At 36.4% G+C, this 17,418-nt stretch overlaps 1 protein-coding gene across 1 annotated transcript in view; it reads right to left on the bottom strand.

Annotated features, from left to right (window-relative positions):
• Positions 1 to 7,694: 7,694 nt before the first annotated feature.
• The window catches only part of HS2ST1 (heparan sulfate 2-O-sulfotransferase 1), a 73,783-nt gene continuing 64,059 nt past the window's right edge, over positions 7,695 to 17,418 (bottom strand). The window contains exons 4-7 of the mRNA XM_041421454.1: positions 14,757 to 14,895; positions 11,216 to 11,313; positions 9,986 to 10,143; positions 7,695 to 8,509 (exon numbers count right to left, since the gene is read on the bottom strand). Of these exons, the coding sequence (XP_041277388.1) occupies positions 8,283 to 8,509; positions 9,986 to 10,143; positions 11,216 to 11,313; positions 14,757 to 14,895 (622 nt within the window). The 3' untranslated portion in view covers positions 7,695 to 8,282. The remainder of the gene's footprint in view (positions 8,510 to 9,985; positions 10,144 to 11,215; positions 11,314 to 14,756; positions 14,896 to 17,418) is intronic.

Raw genomic sequence — 17,418 nt, 5'->3', positions numbered from 1 at the left:
CATGAAATGATGCAATTAATTTGAACAATCATCTATGGTAAACCATGATGACATCAGGGTTCCTCCCTCCTTTCTCAGTCACAAGGTACACAATTGCCTTGGAAAACACTGTTGTCAGTGCTGAGCAACAAGCTTTAGCATCAGGACCTTTAATTGCAGAAAGCTCTTTCAAACTTGTTTCCTAGGTACTTGAACTGTGTACAGCCCCAACTGTACTCAGATGCTGAGAGACACAAAGAAGCTGGATTTTGAAAGCACATTCACACATCTGCCTGCTCCTCTGACTACTTACAAGGTTTTCAACCTTGTTTTCAAAAGCTGCCTTTGGCCTTGTAATTCACTCTTCATTTTTCTTGAACATTCCTGGTTGGGTGAGCTGGGGAGGAAGCAGTATAGAACCAAAGACAGACATAAGCTTACTGCAAAGCTTTGCTCAATAAAACCTGTTGATTGCAGCCTGATTCTCATCTTGTCAGGCACTTTTCCTGCACAAAGTTTAAAAAAAAAGAAAAAAAAAATGCCCCCCATGTTAAGTATCCTCACCAGATCCATGGGGTAGATGTATCCAAACTGTCCTAGCGCTGTCAGCAGCACACATGAGCTAATGCAGCACAACACGCGAGTGCTGCCCCCACACAAGGACAGGGACCTCCATTGCCACCAGGCTCTCAAAGGTGACCCTGAGTAAACACCAAGTTTGATAAACTCCATACTGGAGTGTGATCTCATGTTCCACAACAATACCTGCAAGATAAGACTTGTCCTTTTGAAGGCCTGTGAAGGAACACAAACTAGCGCACTATCTCAGAGCCAGCTGAGAAAAGAGAGAGACTGAACACAGATGTCATACACTCATACATATTTTTCCACACACTTGGGGAATAAAAAAATAAAAGGACACTGGCAAAGAATGTTTGCTGGTTGGGGAAGGCACTGACAGGTTCCTGTTTTGCTCTGTTTTAAGGGGAAAACTCCCTGTTTGCCTTACAAAAAAACCCTCAAAAACCTTGCTGAAAAGTTTTGTGGAAAACATTTACAGCCATTTTTGCTGACAGTAAAACTCATGTTTCCAAACGTCTCTCTGAAATAGCCTTTAGTACTAACAGATGTCTTGTTGGAATCTGCCTGAGCCAGTGAACTCATTCTGAATGGACACAAAAAAAAGTGCAGCATTTTTGCTCCACATAATCTGAACATTAAGCTGCCTTCTCCCAGACTTTATGGATTTGACTTCTATCATGCAATTATTATTTTATCTTCAAGAAGCAAAGACCTCAGATGCAGAGCACATGAGCCTACCAGTCAATGTAATTTACTTTTCCAGATCTATAGCTTTGCTGTAAGTAGTACTGGAGCAAAGTGTGGGAAGTAGGTATATAGTCTGGGCTATAAATAGGAGACATTTCATTTGGTGGTGTACAGGCCTTGCTTATAATAGCAGCAGCGTTGATGGCTGCAGCTTTAAGTTCATTAATTCAGTCAGGAGAAGGCACTGAAGATCCAAAGCAGATAATCAGGCCAGAGACAGCCATCATAGCTGTTAATTTAAGCAATTACTGCGATATATAGTGGTTTATATTTCCGCCTGTACTTTCCTCTGTTCTTTACAGACTGTCTTCACAGATATAAATACACCCCTCCTTCCATATGGACTGCTTTGCATGATGTTTGCCCGTATTTACACCCATTGTTACACACTGCTGTGAGGCAGTCTTGACAAAGCCAGCCTGTAACTGCACTAGTCTCTAGCATTCCTTCTCCTCTTGCCAACTCTCCAAGTCATACAACATTTTTAAAGTTATTAAATTCTAAATAAAGGAGATTAAGGATTCCAAATTCTATTCTGTGCTAAAAACTGCAATCAATAATTGTCAAGACTGTAATAGTGCCTTTAGGCCCTCTAGGCCATTATTCTCTAAACTAGCTTTTCTCTTTTTTTGGTAAAGAGACATATTATAATATTTTCCAGTAATTGCTGCATCAAACTCAGAGTTCTGGTAGAGTCAGAGCATTCAAATATCATACCAAATTAGGTATGTTTCTCTTTCAAAACAGAACAAGGTTTTTCATTATTAATACTGAAACTATGTTTGAAATAACACATACATGTATACAGCACAGTAGTGAATAATTTCTTAAAACACCAGAGGAATGCAATACCTGTATACTTGAACTATAACCACAACTCCCATGAATCACCATTTTAACTTATTTTGTTCCCAGATTTTAATTTTTTTTCAATAGAAAGATTATTCTCTGTGCAATTATTTTGACAGTCAAATTTATTATGAAAGGTTAATGTCTGTGTGTAGCAAATGCGAGAATGGATTCAGGATCAGCCTTGTAAGTGTGCAGAAAAGGGGCAGAGAATGTTTATCACAGTATTTTCCATTTTTATGAGGATGCAGTTGGTTATTATGACAAGGTTAAAGGTCTCAAAGCCTTCATTTTTAGGCCACAGGTGTTCTTTGTAGAGGTTTTTTTTAATAAAGAAAATTATTAGTCCTTTAAATTAGCTCTTATTGAAAGTTACCACATCTGCGTTATGTGGTAATGAAGCTGGGGGAGGAGGTCATAGCAGGGGACTTGGGCTTGAAGAAAACATCTGGGTATTGCTTCGACATTCACTAGCAACTTTTTTTATTTTATTAAAAAAAGGAAATGATACTGAAATCAATTGCAAGATGCAAACAATAAATAAAATGAAAATACAGGATCTGAAAAAAAAAATTGGTTGGAACAAAAACCACCTTTCCTTTCTATTGCTCCCCTCCCATGATTTCCAACTGCTGAGATTAATTACATGGGCAAACGGCAGCATCGGTTAAAAAAAGGTTCAACCAATACCTACCACATACACTAGTCATTCTGGCTTTCAGATGAGGAGCTACTGTCATTTTAAATAAAGCTTTTTGTTGTATTGCAGCTTTTTTTGGCTGTCATTGTATTTATTACATCATTTCAGAGAGAGGTACAGACCTTAGGAAGTCCTCTATATAGGCATTTTTTCCTCCACTTCCCCCAGCTGATAAAAGCAGAGAGACTTTGTTTCCTGTGTACAATTACACCTACCACTTCCATTCACAGGAGCAAGGAAAAGTCTATTTTCAACAAAAGGGGGTTTAAAAGCCATCAAAATCCTCAAGTGGAAGTTCCTGGGTAATTCCATGATGGTTCTTAATCATCAAGGTTGATAACTACATATTTAGGAACTCCTGCATTAAGAAGCTTGGTAGGGTCAGACGATGTTCAGCTCCATAGCACACGCAGCCAGGGATGTTTATAGGGCAGTGGTTACAGTATGCCTCAGAAATCCTAAACAGCAGCATATCCATGCTCACTGTACTTTCTTGTTCTGAGTCCTTGCTTACAAATGCAAATGACATTTCTAGTCTACTCAAGTTCTTAAACCACTCTCAGCACTGCAGTAACTGAGGCTGTTCCCATACCACAGCAATTGGCTGGTCATTTGTTTCCACAGTCAGGGAAGCACAAAGGTATAAATCCTCTATTTTAATGCCAGTTTTCTGTTCTTACCAATCTTGGCTTTAATATCAGTAACTTTTCACTGACACCTTCAAGCACAGTGTATACCCCCTACAAACTTAACACATATCTGGTCACAAAGCTCATGCAAGTTCTACAAGCCTCTAAATATATTTGGTTATAGCTGTATGAAATTATTACAGACAAGCTACACTCTAGCTTGCCTCTCCCCTCCAAAATCACAATAGCTGCCAACAAAGTTCACAATACTGTATAACAACATGCTCCAGAAAAAAAAGCATTCAATGTGAATGTGACATGCAAATATTAAGACAGGACACCAGACTTCTTTTCTTTCCCCTTCCCAATGGGTGTTTTATTTTATAGCATTTGCATTAGGTAATCAACTGAAACACTTAAACAACAGAAAGCTGGCAGCACAGTGAGGAAAAATGGAGATTATTTCTCAAACAGCTGTGACAAAATTGTTTCAAGTTGGAATAGTATTGCACAAATGAATCAATTTACGGAGGGTGAGTGGGAGCAAGCATCTTCTACATGGATTGTGAGGAAAAAAGGCACTATTTAGCTGTGTGTGTGTTTAAAAATAAAAAGGTCATGAAGCACAATCCATGTTTTTCAAAATTACATTCAGTGCTGCTTTAGAAATGCTCACAAACCTGTCTCTTTTGCAGAAGCTACGGAAAGCTGCTGATGTAAGTATCAGACAGTACAAGTGTACAAACATTTATAATTATGCTCCAGAAAAGTCTCAGGAAGAGAGGCTCTTTCTATAAATACTGCTGCAAAGGTTACACAGTTGCATAGGCTTACAGTAGAGGAAGCATCCATCCAACTAAGCAGCCTTAAACTTCCTTTAAGTTTAATATCTAGTAGTCATAAAATATGCTCTAATTTTGAAGAGCTGGATTGGCAGTGGACTTGAATCAGGCTTTTCCAGTGACTGCTTAAGCAGCACAGTTCAGACAGTATCATTCACACACCTTTTTGTCACATACACCTTTAAGTATACATATACACATTAAGCCAGGTAAGCTTAATGGAAAATTTTAACAGAAGTTTAAAAGAAAATAACTGAATTTTTCCCAATATAAGATAGAATTATTCTGAGATCATCAATAAGCAAAAGTTTATTACAGTAATGTAAAAATAGCTAGGTATCTTCAGAAAAACTAAATACCCAGAAAAGGCATTTCAAATGATCAGGATGGGCTGGTTCTCCATCTCCTACATTGTATAGCTATAAATTTTAATGTGTGTTTGAAAATGAAGCCATGATCAGCATACCAATAAAAGAGAGACTGCTAGAAAATCCACCTCGAACAAGCAGGAATGTGCACAGAGGACATTCTGCATCCTAGCCTTGGGTCTGCTTATAGATGCACTAACAAAATAAAAGTGAAACTCTTGTTGTGTGGCTGCAGAATTATTAAGAGAAGGAGCTAAGAGCACTGCTGCTCTCCTGCAGTACTGCCCAGAGTATCACAAGTGCCCCAGGCAAGCTGCGGGCACAGGCTGTGTAGTCACCTGCACAGCAGGACCTTGCGCCTCAGGCTGACATCAAGAGTTTCAACAGGGCTCTAGTTTTGCACAAAATCTGGGTGGTACTTTTGTACAGAAAGTACAGAACACTGTCACAAAATCTACTCTCAACTATATGTAGATATATGAGCATCTCAGCACCTTTCAAATGAACTTAGCCCTGCAAAAAGCCAATCTCACTCCTCTAGAGAGAGTACAGTGACTCCGGTTAAAAGATCTGTGTTCAGGAGGCTGCATAATAGTTTACTGATCACACAGCCTGCAAAAACAAAAATTCACATATTGCCTCTTTCCTCTATGAGTCATTAAGGGAAAATACATGAGATAAATCATATTTATATGCCGTAAAATATTTTTAATGGCAACAACTTGGATTGTTTCTGTTTCCAAACTGAAGACAAGTAGAACAGATTATTAAAAATCCATAAAGCTCCTTTTCCTAAACTGTCTTTTAGGAAATCCAATTTGATAGTTCTAAATTCAAATTATTCTAAGTTCACAGTTGTCCTTAATGGTTGCACTAGATATAAAAGTAGACAGTCTTGGTTCCTTCTGTGTTCTACAGATGATCACATTTTCCGAGTACAACTGAAATGAGTACCGCTCCAATGGTTGTTAGCATTTCTAAAAAATATTCCTAAAATTCTTGTTTGTCTCAACCTTCACAGTTCACAGCAAAGAACAGGAAATTATATCTGATTAAATAAAATGTTTTATCTTACATGAACTATGAAAAATATATTGCTCTTTTAAACGTAAAAAAAATTGCATTTTCTATTGGTTTTGTTATTGGAGACTCATAATTAAGAAATTCTAAATCCTGGAAGGAAAAAATAAGAAACATAACTTTCAAAACTGCTTACAGAAGAATAGAAGAATAGAAGAAGTTTCCATAGACCCTACTGAAATCAGTAGAAGTTTTGTCTATTGTTTTCTTGTCAATAGAGAAGCATTTGTCTACATACCTACTTAGATGAATATTTTGCATTTTCACTTAGCAAGCTCTTCAGCTCTCTTAGAGGTGCTCTGCTGAAAATTCTGAAGGAGATTCAAGAAGATGAACTAATCTGAATTAGAACAATATAGTAAAAAAATCTAACATAAAACTATCACTGAGCGGAAGTCTTTCCTGGGACTATAAATATTTATTTTACTTTTTAAAAAAGTGTCTGCTTTTCAATGAAAACTTTTAGGTCTCCATTAACTACTTTCTGTGTATGACTCCTCAGTTCCTTTCCTTAGCTAGAAAACGTCTTCATGTGTGACCTAACACATCCTATATCCAAACATGTTGGCATTATTATTGATGTCAACAGACAAGAACAAGAACAGGAAGTCTTATGCATGGTTCATGCTATATAAATGGTAACTTATGAGAAGGAACTTCCCTGATTATTTGGGAAGAACAAAGAGAGATCTATTTTTAAAATCAGAAGGGAAAAATCTAAGAAAACAAAGAAACTTCAAGATGTACTTGATAGTCTCTAGTTATCCTCTCTGTAATTGGGCTGTTGCTTTTGGCTGCAGACATCCAGTTCACAGACCATTTTCCATTTCCTTTGTTTTCATTACCTTTGTTTTCATTACAAGAACAAGCTGGTTAAAGAAACTCCACTTGGTCATTTTAAACTAAACCTTCAGCATCATACCTTAAGAATTTAAACCTTTCCCACCATTCCTTTCTTTGTCTCCTCAGTGCCTTTCCAATCAAATGCTGTGAAAAGCACTTTTAAGAAAAGGCAGGTGGAAGTTGTGTAAATACTCGTATCTTTAAGAAAATTCAACAGGAAAAGTTCTTGCAGTGCTCCACGGCCATTTGCTATAATGCAGTGGCCCCAAACATCTGTTCTCAAATTTCAATTTACTTCATTTGCCAGGTGTTTCACATTGTTAATAATTGCAACTCACAAATTTACAACAGTCACATAAGGCAGTTACATAAATACAATTATGTCAATCAAGTTCACTGCACCTTTCCCAACCAGACTGCATATGACAATTTTCTTATTGTTCTCTTACCACAAAAGGATGAAGACTACTTTTCTGTAAAGAGAATCCCTGGAAAACATTCTGGTATTGAAGTCAGAGAGGTCACTGAAGTGCGTTTCAGCAATGTCCAACGGTTAACTCAACCAGGAAGTAGATGTGACGTTTTTCACTTCACACATAACAGAACCAGTGCAAAAAACCCCACTTTAAACTAATTACTTTAAACCTTTTGGTCCAAATACATAAAATAAGCAGTATTTACAGCATTTTACTCCTTTTGTAAATGCAATGCTTTAAAACACGTTATAAAGCACCTCAGTAAAAATATTCTACAGATAAAAGTATTGAAGTAGTAGGAAAACCCTAGCCATACCACAGCTCACTAGTAGAGTCATAATGTGGATTCACCAATACCTCAGTTTACAATTATTACAAAGAATCCATGGAGAAACTTACTGAATTTACAATTTTTATACCACTGTGTAAGGATCAACTAGAACTGCAGACAATACCAAATTTCTTTGTAGTTTTCCCAACCTCAGTCAGTGGTAGTGGTGATCAAAAAAAAAAAACCCAAAAATAAAAACCCCACTGCTTTGCTCTGATTCTTTAACTTTTTACAATATTAATGTGAAAATGACATTTTAACACTAATGAGTAGTTGTAATTTTTTAATAAAACCACATAATATAAATATGGGCAATTCCAGCAGCAGCAGCATTTCTCAGCAGAACATGATTAACCATCCCAATTAATATCATGTGACATGATTCACTAAAACAAAGCACAGATGTCAACCAGTTATTAGGACTACTCATACTTATACAACCGAAATTTCCATGTTGAAAGCTGGGGAAAAATGATTTCCTCTTCACAGAAGTACAAATGAAAATCAATTGCTCTGAAAATTAAAAAGAGCATCAACAAAACTGGTTTTTTGATTGTTTATATTTTCAAATAGAACTGCCGTGTATTAATTGCTCCGAATTACAGTGTAGATTTCTTCAGGTTAAGGATATTGACTCCCTATTGACTGAAAATATTATTTAGATAAAAGAAATGAAGCCTTTGCTTCTGGAAAACCAACACAGCTATATCCAAAGCCCTGGAGGTGATCCACAACTCACTTTTCTCGTATAAAGAAATGTCTTGGAGGTCTACAAGCAATCTAGTTTCCATGGCTGAGGACTAAGATGATGATGTGGCCAAAGATTTAGGTCCATAAATCTAACAGTATAGCATTCTTAGTTTGATTTAGGGTAAATCTTTTCATAGAAAAAGTTTTGAGCCAGAATATACAATTCTCCATCTTTTTCCCGAACTGCATGTGCTCTGACAAACTGAAATTGCTCCAGTGCAAATTCATAGAACTCATTCTCCATTTTCCAGATTTCAGACTGCTGTAGCTTGGCAATAGTTTCTTTTGTGGGAAGTTTTTTCTCAGTTGTTTTCCTAAGATGCGACTTCTTTCCTAAATGCAAAATGAAAGTAACAACTTCACTTTTAAGTTCACATGCTCAAAAAATGTTTACAGTCCTTTGTTATTTACAGAGTTTTTATACTCTCAGTGTGTTGATAAACTGGATTAGAAGAAGCAAGTTTTAATCCAAAATTTATTAACACAACATGCAGAGTTGGAAAACTGCAGCCTCTCTCACTAAATGTTTATGAATTTTGCATCCATTCTTTCAATTCTTCCTGTTTGCTCTAATAAACCCAGGGAATGAACATTCATTTAAGGAAGAAGATTACTCCATATAATCTACCTGGAGCAAAACTGGTCTTTCAAAATTAATGATTTAGATGTTGATCTGGTATCAAATGTTAAGAATTTTAGAAACTACAGAGACTTCTTTCATAAAATCATAGAAACATTTATGTTGGAAAGCACATTTAAGGTCATCGAGACCAACCACAAACCTAACACTGCCAAGTCCCAGTCAGCCATATCCCCGAGTGCCACACCTATGTGTCTTTTAAATACCTCCACCACTTCTACACATCTTTTAAATACCTCCAGGGAAGGTTATATTCAACTCAAACTACCAAAAAACTCCCTGTTCTGGTGTAGTTCTCTGTAGCTGTCCATAAAAGAGAAAAAAAAATCTTGTTTTTGCATAATTTCAATTGTCTATTTCTAATAATCTACTAATATTTAGACCATTATTCTCCAATCTAAATAGGATACTATAGTCTTATCATAAATGATGCATAAGCCACATCCCTGTTGCAGAATTTCTGTGACAAAGGTCACCAAAAATGATGACCACATTTTCCCCAAGGAGTGCTATTGCTTTGTAATTAACTTGTTAATACTACATATCTAGGTTCTGTGCATCAGATCCTTTTCTCCCTCTATTTGCAGTTAGAAGCCCTGCTAAGATAGATATTTTCTTCATCATAAATTGCATGGCCAGGTCCTAGAAACTGAGCTACTTCTTGTAGCTAGGAGCCCAGAAAGATAAACATCTACTTGGGTCTCTGCATCCCTCAGGCTTTATTGCTCAGCCAACCAGGCTGCATTAAGCACAGTTAATTCCAGCAGGGCTCCTGAGGAAATGGAAATGGCCACATCAGCCACTTTAAAAAACTGAAGCCACTGTAAAACCTTAAAAAAAATATTCTGTTACAAACACATCACAATGTTACATGCAGTATACCTACCACATACCTTTACCCCAGCCTTAAATATTTATAATTTGTGTAAGGCAGAAGGATACTTGGACTAGCATCACTCCCAAGAGAGAAAGAGAGGGAGAGAGGGAGAGAGGGAGAGAAAAAACTGAGAATCTTCAAAAAGGAGTTTGTTTCTTCTAAAGGAGCATCATCATCCAGATGAGAGGCAAACCTGGCAGAGACTCAAAACTATTCATCTAGATCTAAAGAATTCACACTAAAAAAGGCAGTAAGTGGATGAAAAAACCATGGAAATCAACTATTTTAATACCTGTCCGGTACAGTTCTGTGGCACCCCTGAAGAACCGGGGCAAAGCTGCCTCCAATAACATGATAAAGTCTTCAAGCTCTTCAGTAACTCCCACTAGGAAGTATTCATTAATCAGATTGTATTTGGCTTGTTCCAAAGCCCATCTGCTTCCCACATTCCTAAAATGACAGAGAACAATTATATGAAGTTCTGATGTCAGCCAACAATCCTTAGTCCCTAGATGGAGAATACTTCACAACAGGACATTTGTATAGGAAAGGCAAGACTTATTCCAAGTTATAACCATTCCTAACTTCATTTCCCTTTCCAGTTCCTCTCATTTGTGTTCTTACCTAAAAATGTGACTCCTCTACTTATGAAATAGTCTAAACAAAAACACCCAGTGTGTGTGTATATGATTAATGCCTCTATTCAAGCAATTTTTCAAGGATTTACATTGTCTCAATATTAATACTCTGTCTCTACTTTCACATTAGATACCAGAAATCTGGCAAGAACATACCTTCCCTTTTGCACTTTCTTTCATTCTCTGCTTCTCCACATGGCCAGAGAGTAGACAGGTCTGAACAACAGGCACTGAAAGAGGAGCTCCCAAGTGGCCATTTACTTTGCTTGTGTTTGAATGAACAAAACCTTTGACAAATAATTGCCCTTGCTATCACTCAGAATCTTTAAAAAACTGTTTGGGTTTTGGGGTTTTTTTTTGGTTTTTTTTTTTCTTCTGCTAAAGAGTTTTTAAAGTCTTTGCCATTATTATAAAATATTTTGCATTGACAGATGGACACTATTTGCTTTTGTTTCAGTTTCTGCTAAGTAGCATTGACTACTGGTAAACGTTTAAAAAGATAAATTTATCCTGATCTCAATTATTGTGTACTCCCCAGGAACTTTAGGAGCTTGAACTAAAATATCTCCATTCCCAAAGAAGGATACTGCAGTCTGACACAAGAGAAAAATGTCAAGACTCTAAATCTGCAAAAATGATTTTTCAAATTGAAAATGTGTTTTCCCTCATAGCACCGCTGATACAGTATTGTAACATACTGCTAGTTTAAAGAACTGCAAAACTGTTTCAGTAAATCCATCTTCAACAGAAAACACTCAAGTATCCACTGCTTCACTCTGTTCAGTCCCTCACACTTTTATCAGTTGGAGTACATATTGAAATTTGTTAAAATTTAGATTTCAGCACTGATGTACTTGACGAACAAGCTACATTTATCTCCCTACCAGCATTCTGAGCTGTGGCCACAGAAGAATGGAATTTGAAGCCAAAGTTTCTCTGGAGCACAGTCGGAACCTCCAGCTGCCACACATTCATCAAAGGTCTGGAACAAAGACAAAATTGAGCTGAGCTTTAAAATCTCATATATGTAGCTAACATCTCAAGCTGGTTAGTTGCTAAATGTAGTGGGGACAGAAAAACACATATATGATGTTCTAGAAAAAAATGCCAAGCCTTGCTTTCACAGTGTTATTAGGATGATCTACTGTCTCAGCTAAATAGTACTTGGACAGTCCTTTATGGTTACAACTAATGAACAATTGATCTTACCTGATACATTGATATACCTTTAATATAACTTAAGCAAAGGCTATTTGTCAAAACTAGCAAAAATAATCGATAAGTGTTAGTATAATTATTTTCCTCTATAAAAGAAGTCACTAAAGATACAGCATCACATGCCATAAGGAATTGTGTGATTCTGCAACAGCTGGATCTTTTTTAACAGAGAACGTTGTACATTTTGTGTTTTAGATTAAACAACCTTCTATTACATTTTAATAATGACAAATAACTGCCATTTCAGAGGCTAATTTTGTTTTGGCAATCAGAAGAACTGAAAAGAAGTTGTTCACAGCATAACAGAATATTCCATACAATATTGCTGTCTACGTGGATACCCTGCTGTAGTAACAGAGTTTCAACTGCAGTAACACAGTTACAATAAGAACTCCATTAGCACAGCAGGGAATTTGTAAATGCCTTACTGTGCCACCATAAAGGAAGTGTTTATGATATTTCTAATCAAGATATAAGGCTTGTATCTAAGATATATTAAAAAAAATAGATCCCACAACTTTTTAGACTGCTTCGTCAGTATACTTATAAGTTTCTGTTCAAAGCAACAAAACACATCTGTGTAATTATTTGGGGTTAAGAACAAGGACAACATAATTTGCTTCTATTTTGAGGTGAAGTTTATGAGATAATCTGAAAAAATTACTGATAATATGCCAAAGCAGGGAGTAAACTGTGGTGCCTTGGTTCACATTGAACTCGAGTTTAGAATAGCTTGTACATGTCACACATCATAGATAAAACTGCAGCTTAAGTAGGAAAACAAGGCATTGGTATGCTTTCTCTAGCAGAGTTCTCTAGGGAAATTCTGCACTGATCTATTGTTAAATGCACCTCCTAAATTATGAATGTTTATACTAAAAATGAACTGGCATCTGTACAAAGGAAGATTTCTTTGCTTATACCTGCAGGTTATTTTACAGTTAATAAGCAAGAGGAAACAAGCCATTTTCTAAGTAAGCTGAAATAGGACAGACTTCCTTCCACACTTCCTCTTATGCACCTACCTCGGCTGCTCCATCCAGAGATTTTATTATAAGAAACCCTTGCCTCTACAGACCCTGCATTTGGAGCCAAGCTAACTATGACTGGAAGCACAGGGATACAGAAAACAACCCAGTTTAGAATTCTTCTATATAAATGCTGTGGTATGGACTAGGAGGGGACAAGAGTACAAAATACATTGAGATTCCTTTCCACTAACAAAGGAACAATTGAGTTTCACTAGAGGTAATTTCTGATCTTCCCTACTTTTCAACTGAAGAGCTTTTCATTAATCTACTGTAACACATACTAGAATAAAGACACTTCAATTGGCTCAATCCATTTCTGAGCTTACTGAATTTTACAACTAATGTATGCAAAACTTACATCATCTATACATGGACAGCTCCCCAGGGACACTTTGGAAAAATCATACTACCTGATTTACATGAAAGAAGCCAGAAGCTTGATACAGTAAATCAATTTCACTTGAAATGAACTTGAAATGCTTACAGAACATGTTAAATCTGTACAACAACAACTAAGTCTCTCAGACCTAAAGAAAGTGGTATTGTAGTGACAAAATGTAAAAAGCACTTTCAGTAGAAAAACATCAAATTAATAATGCAATGCATTGCAAGCATTATAAACAGAAATGCATATGACCTTTTTCCCAGCAAATCAAAGCTTAGTGCAGTCTACCAAGCAGCAACACAAGATTTTTGGCATGTTTCCCAGTGACTACCTAACCATGTTGTTTGAATTCTAATATTAATAAATTATAATTCAAAATTAAAATAAACACTGTTAAATTTCACCCTTTTTAGTAAGTTCTATGTCCTAGAAGCAGCTCAGACTTAGCAGCATGCTCAGCTTTCCAAGTGCTCAGCTTTCCATGTGATCTCCAGCAGGAAAGAGGAAGACAGGCTACAAAAGATGAGGTCCTATCTCCCTTTTTTAAAATGCCTTTATTATCTCATATCACATCACCTGTTCATCTCTTTAGCCACTTCCATAAAGACAATTTTTAAGTTCAATTTCAACATATTCTTGAAGCTTTCCTCTTCCTATGCTGCTGTGCTTCAGGATACCTGGACAAACTGAAATGCAGTAACTGAAGATGGCGCTAAAGCCTAAATAACAGAGGACCAGTTAGTTCTCAACTGGAAAGAAAGAGGAATGGTTTGCCCCGAATATTTAAAAAGCACTAATTGGATGGGGACAGCACACAAAATGATTACTCACGATTACTAGTTGTTACGGTGCTTATAGACTGAGCTGTATATTTTGTGTGACTTTTGCTTGTTTTTTCAATGACTCTTAGTACCCACACAGCACTACACTAAACTGTCAACATTACAGAAAAACAGCATCAGTTTAAGAAAGTATCATCACTGAAACTGTATAAAGTGTTTGACTTTCTAAAGTACAAAAATTCATTACATTTTATAGGATTCCATACTGTTCAAGCTACAGTTTTGTAAACCATACTCATATATTTAATACCCTGCTTTTCTTTCTAATATAAGAAAAATTCAAACCAACATGCCCCGAAAGGTCATACTGCAAACCATGACAGTGGATGTGTACATTCTTTCTGTAACAAATCCATTATGGGGCCTGAATGAGGCTGCCATCCTGAAACTGTATTAGTAGTCAATGTTTGAATGTGCTAACCTGAACTTGTCTACAGCCACCTAAGACACGAGGAGGAAGTACAGAAATTTTATGTGTCATACTCCACAGTTTCCAAAAAGACATTGCAATGTTTACATTTTGAAAAAACAGAACAAATTGGGTTGCTAATTATATGAAAATAATCAACAAAGCCAAAGCATCAGCAGTTCTACAGCTTTTGCTGAAAAAATATGCCATCAGTATTCAACAAGAAAATATGTAGCCTCTTACACTGAAGGATAAGCCTAATCCAATAATTATAATTCTGGATACCGAGTAACAGCTTTAAAAATATTTTATTTAATTTTTTAACAAATTGCAAAATACAGTGAATTTGTAAGGGTACAGACAACCTACTAATGTCATGCTCTGCTCCAGTATGGACAGGAAATGGAGAATATAACTTACAAAGTCACCACTATCACCAAAGACTGATAAAATAAGGACTTGGCTTTTATCAGGGCATTTTAAAAATTGTTTTCACATTGATTTTAGTAAGTTCATCATATATTATTAGGTGTACTTTACCTTTTTATCCCCCTGCTTTCGCCTCCGTAGCCCTGGTCTGTAATCATCTCCAAAGCGCAGAAAGTAATAATAAGAAACTAGGCGTTCTATAGGGTCTCTTATGACATTTATGTAAATTGGTTTCTTTTTAACACCAAATCTAAAGTAAAAGAGGAAAAAACATCTTTCAAAGGACAAATCAAAGCTTCTCATCTAATACGTAAAAGCCTGTCTTTATTGCTACAACTGAAATCCATACCCAGAATATATGATACTGAGAGGAAGGTCAATGATCACTTCTTCTCATCCTCATATCCAGGGCATTACATGGATGTGAAAGCAAGCTCAATTTCAGTCTGCCTAAGATTATGATTTTATGGGTTTATTATTAAAGAAACAAACAAAACAGACATATTGTCACACAAATAGATACTAAAAATGTTTACACAACCATCCTGACTGTAGAAGTGCCTTAACTAGTGTAGCAGCCGCATACATGTTTATAGGAAGTACAAGGAAGTTTGATATCGAGTTCCTGCCCTTGTGAACTGGGCTTTGCAGTGCTGTGAGTGGTTTTCCTGGCAGCTCTCCAGTTGTCAGAGACATTAACAGCAGGAAGACAGAGCTCTGAGCCCATCCATTGCCCGGGTTGATGCATACAGCTATGGTTATTAAATATAACTCTAAGATAGTATCTGTAACCATATTAACTTTTCTATATAAAGATATTAAATTTTTCCACAGACATTTACCCTAAGCAAATTTTGACGCACTCCAGTACAAACAGAAGCCTGATGAAATGAGGTGGTAAGCCCTATTTCTCAACACAGGAGAACAATTTAAACCACCAAACTGTTTTGTGCAAATGCTACCTTTCAATGATCTATGTTCAAGTCGGCTTTTACAATGCATTTCTCAGTTTTATTTTCTTTTCCATTTGAGACATGCTGTGGCAATTAATTATGGTATCCAACTACTAAAGAGTTTACATCACAATGGAAATTACAAGTGTGTCAAGTGCCCTGAAGTAAAGCTAGAAGCTGGAAAAAAAAGTTCTCTTGTGTTCCTACGCAAACTGGGAAAGCATTCTCTATCAAAAGAGGGCCATTCATGCCTCCTAGCTTGGCAAAAACAGAGCACTCATAGTTTTAAGATGCAGTACCATGATTTTTAAAGGGGTACATTTTACTACCAGATACCGTGCATATGAGGAATGTTAAGTTGAAAAGCTGAAGAACAGAAATGTAGCAAAAGTAGCAGAAAGGAGGAAATTAGGAAAAAAAAAATTAACAGGCATTGCTTTTGCCAAAAACAAGCACTACAGACAGAGAAATTGTTAAAGGCTACAGAAAGAGCAATTGATTCTCCAGTGCTGCCAGTAGAGTACCAATGATTCAGACTGGAGCACTCTAAGGCAGAATTGCTGACATCTGTCTGCATGCCAGCTCTGACTTCCCAGAGTCTGCAGAGTAGAGAGGGTGTGAATATTTCAATTATTCTGATGCAAAGTCCAGGCTTTGAACTTCACCCTCTTTAAGCTCCACTGAAGTGCATGAGACATGCACGTGTCCCCTTCCACAGACTACTGCAAATGCTGAGGAAGCTGTAACAAACCATTTCCATACAGCAGCAGACTCAGCCAATGAACAGCACATATCTGTGGGTTAAATGCAGATGGCCAAGTCCTTAGAAATGCTTGTGCTGGATTGTAAAATTGCCTGCATTTGCACACAAGCTTGAAGAACTAGTCTCAGTTACAGTAACATAAACCTACCAGTAACATAAGTTATTACTGTAACTTTATTAATAATGACAATGAATCGGCAATTGCATTGTCAAAGAACTTTTTTTCCCAACTATTTACCAGAGAAAATAGAGAATAAGTGGATAAGAAATTTTAAAGACAAAAAGAAAAGGGAAAAAAATTAAACTTTTATTAGCATAATTTCTACACGGATGGATTACAATAATCTGTCCTCAATACTGTCAGTTATCAGTAGAATCCAGTATTTTAATTTTCAGCATATTTTAAGAGGTACTTCTGATATCTGACAGTGGACCTAAGTCTGATGTCCATGTATAAGGAAGCACTGACTCTTCTGAAATATTTTACACGTCTTAACTACAAGAATGTTCATTACAAGAACATACCTCACAGCCTTAAAGGTGTGGGCCTTGCCAAGCACAACCAGCGTATTCAAGATATTATTTTAATAATGAAAACCCAAAGTATGAGAAAGCAAGCTGTTGTGGGGAAAAAAAAATCACTCAGGTGAAAGGATAACAAACAACAAAGACAAGGATAACACAGTCCCGGAGGGAAGATGCAGATGAAAGAAATCTGTGAAATTGCATAGATGCTTTCTAGACATAAAATATTTTAGTTTTAAGAGTTCCAGTATCTGAAAATATTTTCAGCTTTATGAATTAATGTATAAAATAACATTCAGCTTTGCTGCACCAGAAAGTTGTTACTCAGCTCAAGCATTTATTAATGTTGAAGCATTTTAATTTTTAAAAGGCAGAAAGGAAACTAATGAATTTTTATATATTTTATTTGACTTACTGATTTGTAACTTTTTTTGCCTGTTACTTTTTGTAAACTTGGTGCCACTGGTCATGTTCAGCTACTAGTGTGGCTTTTAGCATTTTCTGATAATGTACTATATTGAGAATCTGCACA

Source organism: Onychostruthus taczanowskii, unplaced genomic scaffold (assembly GCF_017590055.1).
Source record: "Onychostruthus taczanowskii isolate IOZ18803 unplaced genomic scaffold, ASM1759005v1 scaffold7, whole genome shotgun sequence".
Taxonomy (NCBI): Eukaryota; Metazoa; Chordata; class Aves; order Passeriformes; family Passeridae; genus Onychostruthus; species Onychostruthus taczanowskii.
The sequence above is the reverse complement of the archived record's forward strand: the minus strand, read 5'-3'. Positions and strand labels throughout refer to the sequence as shown.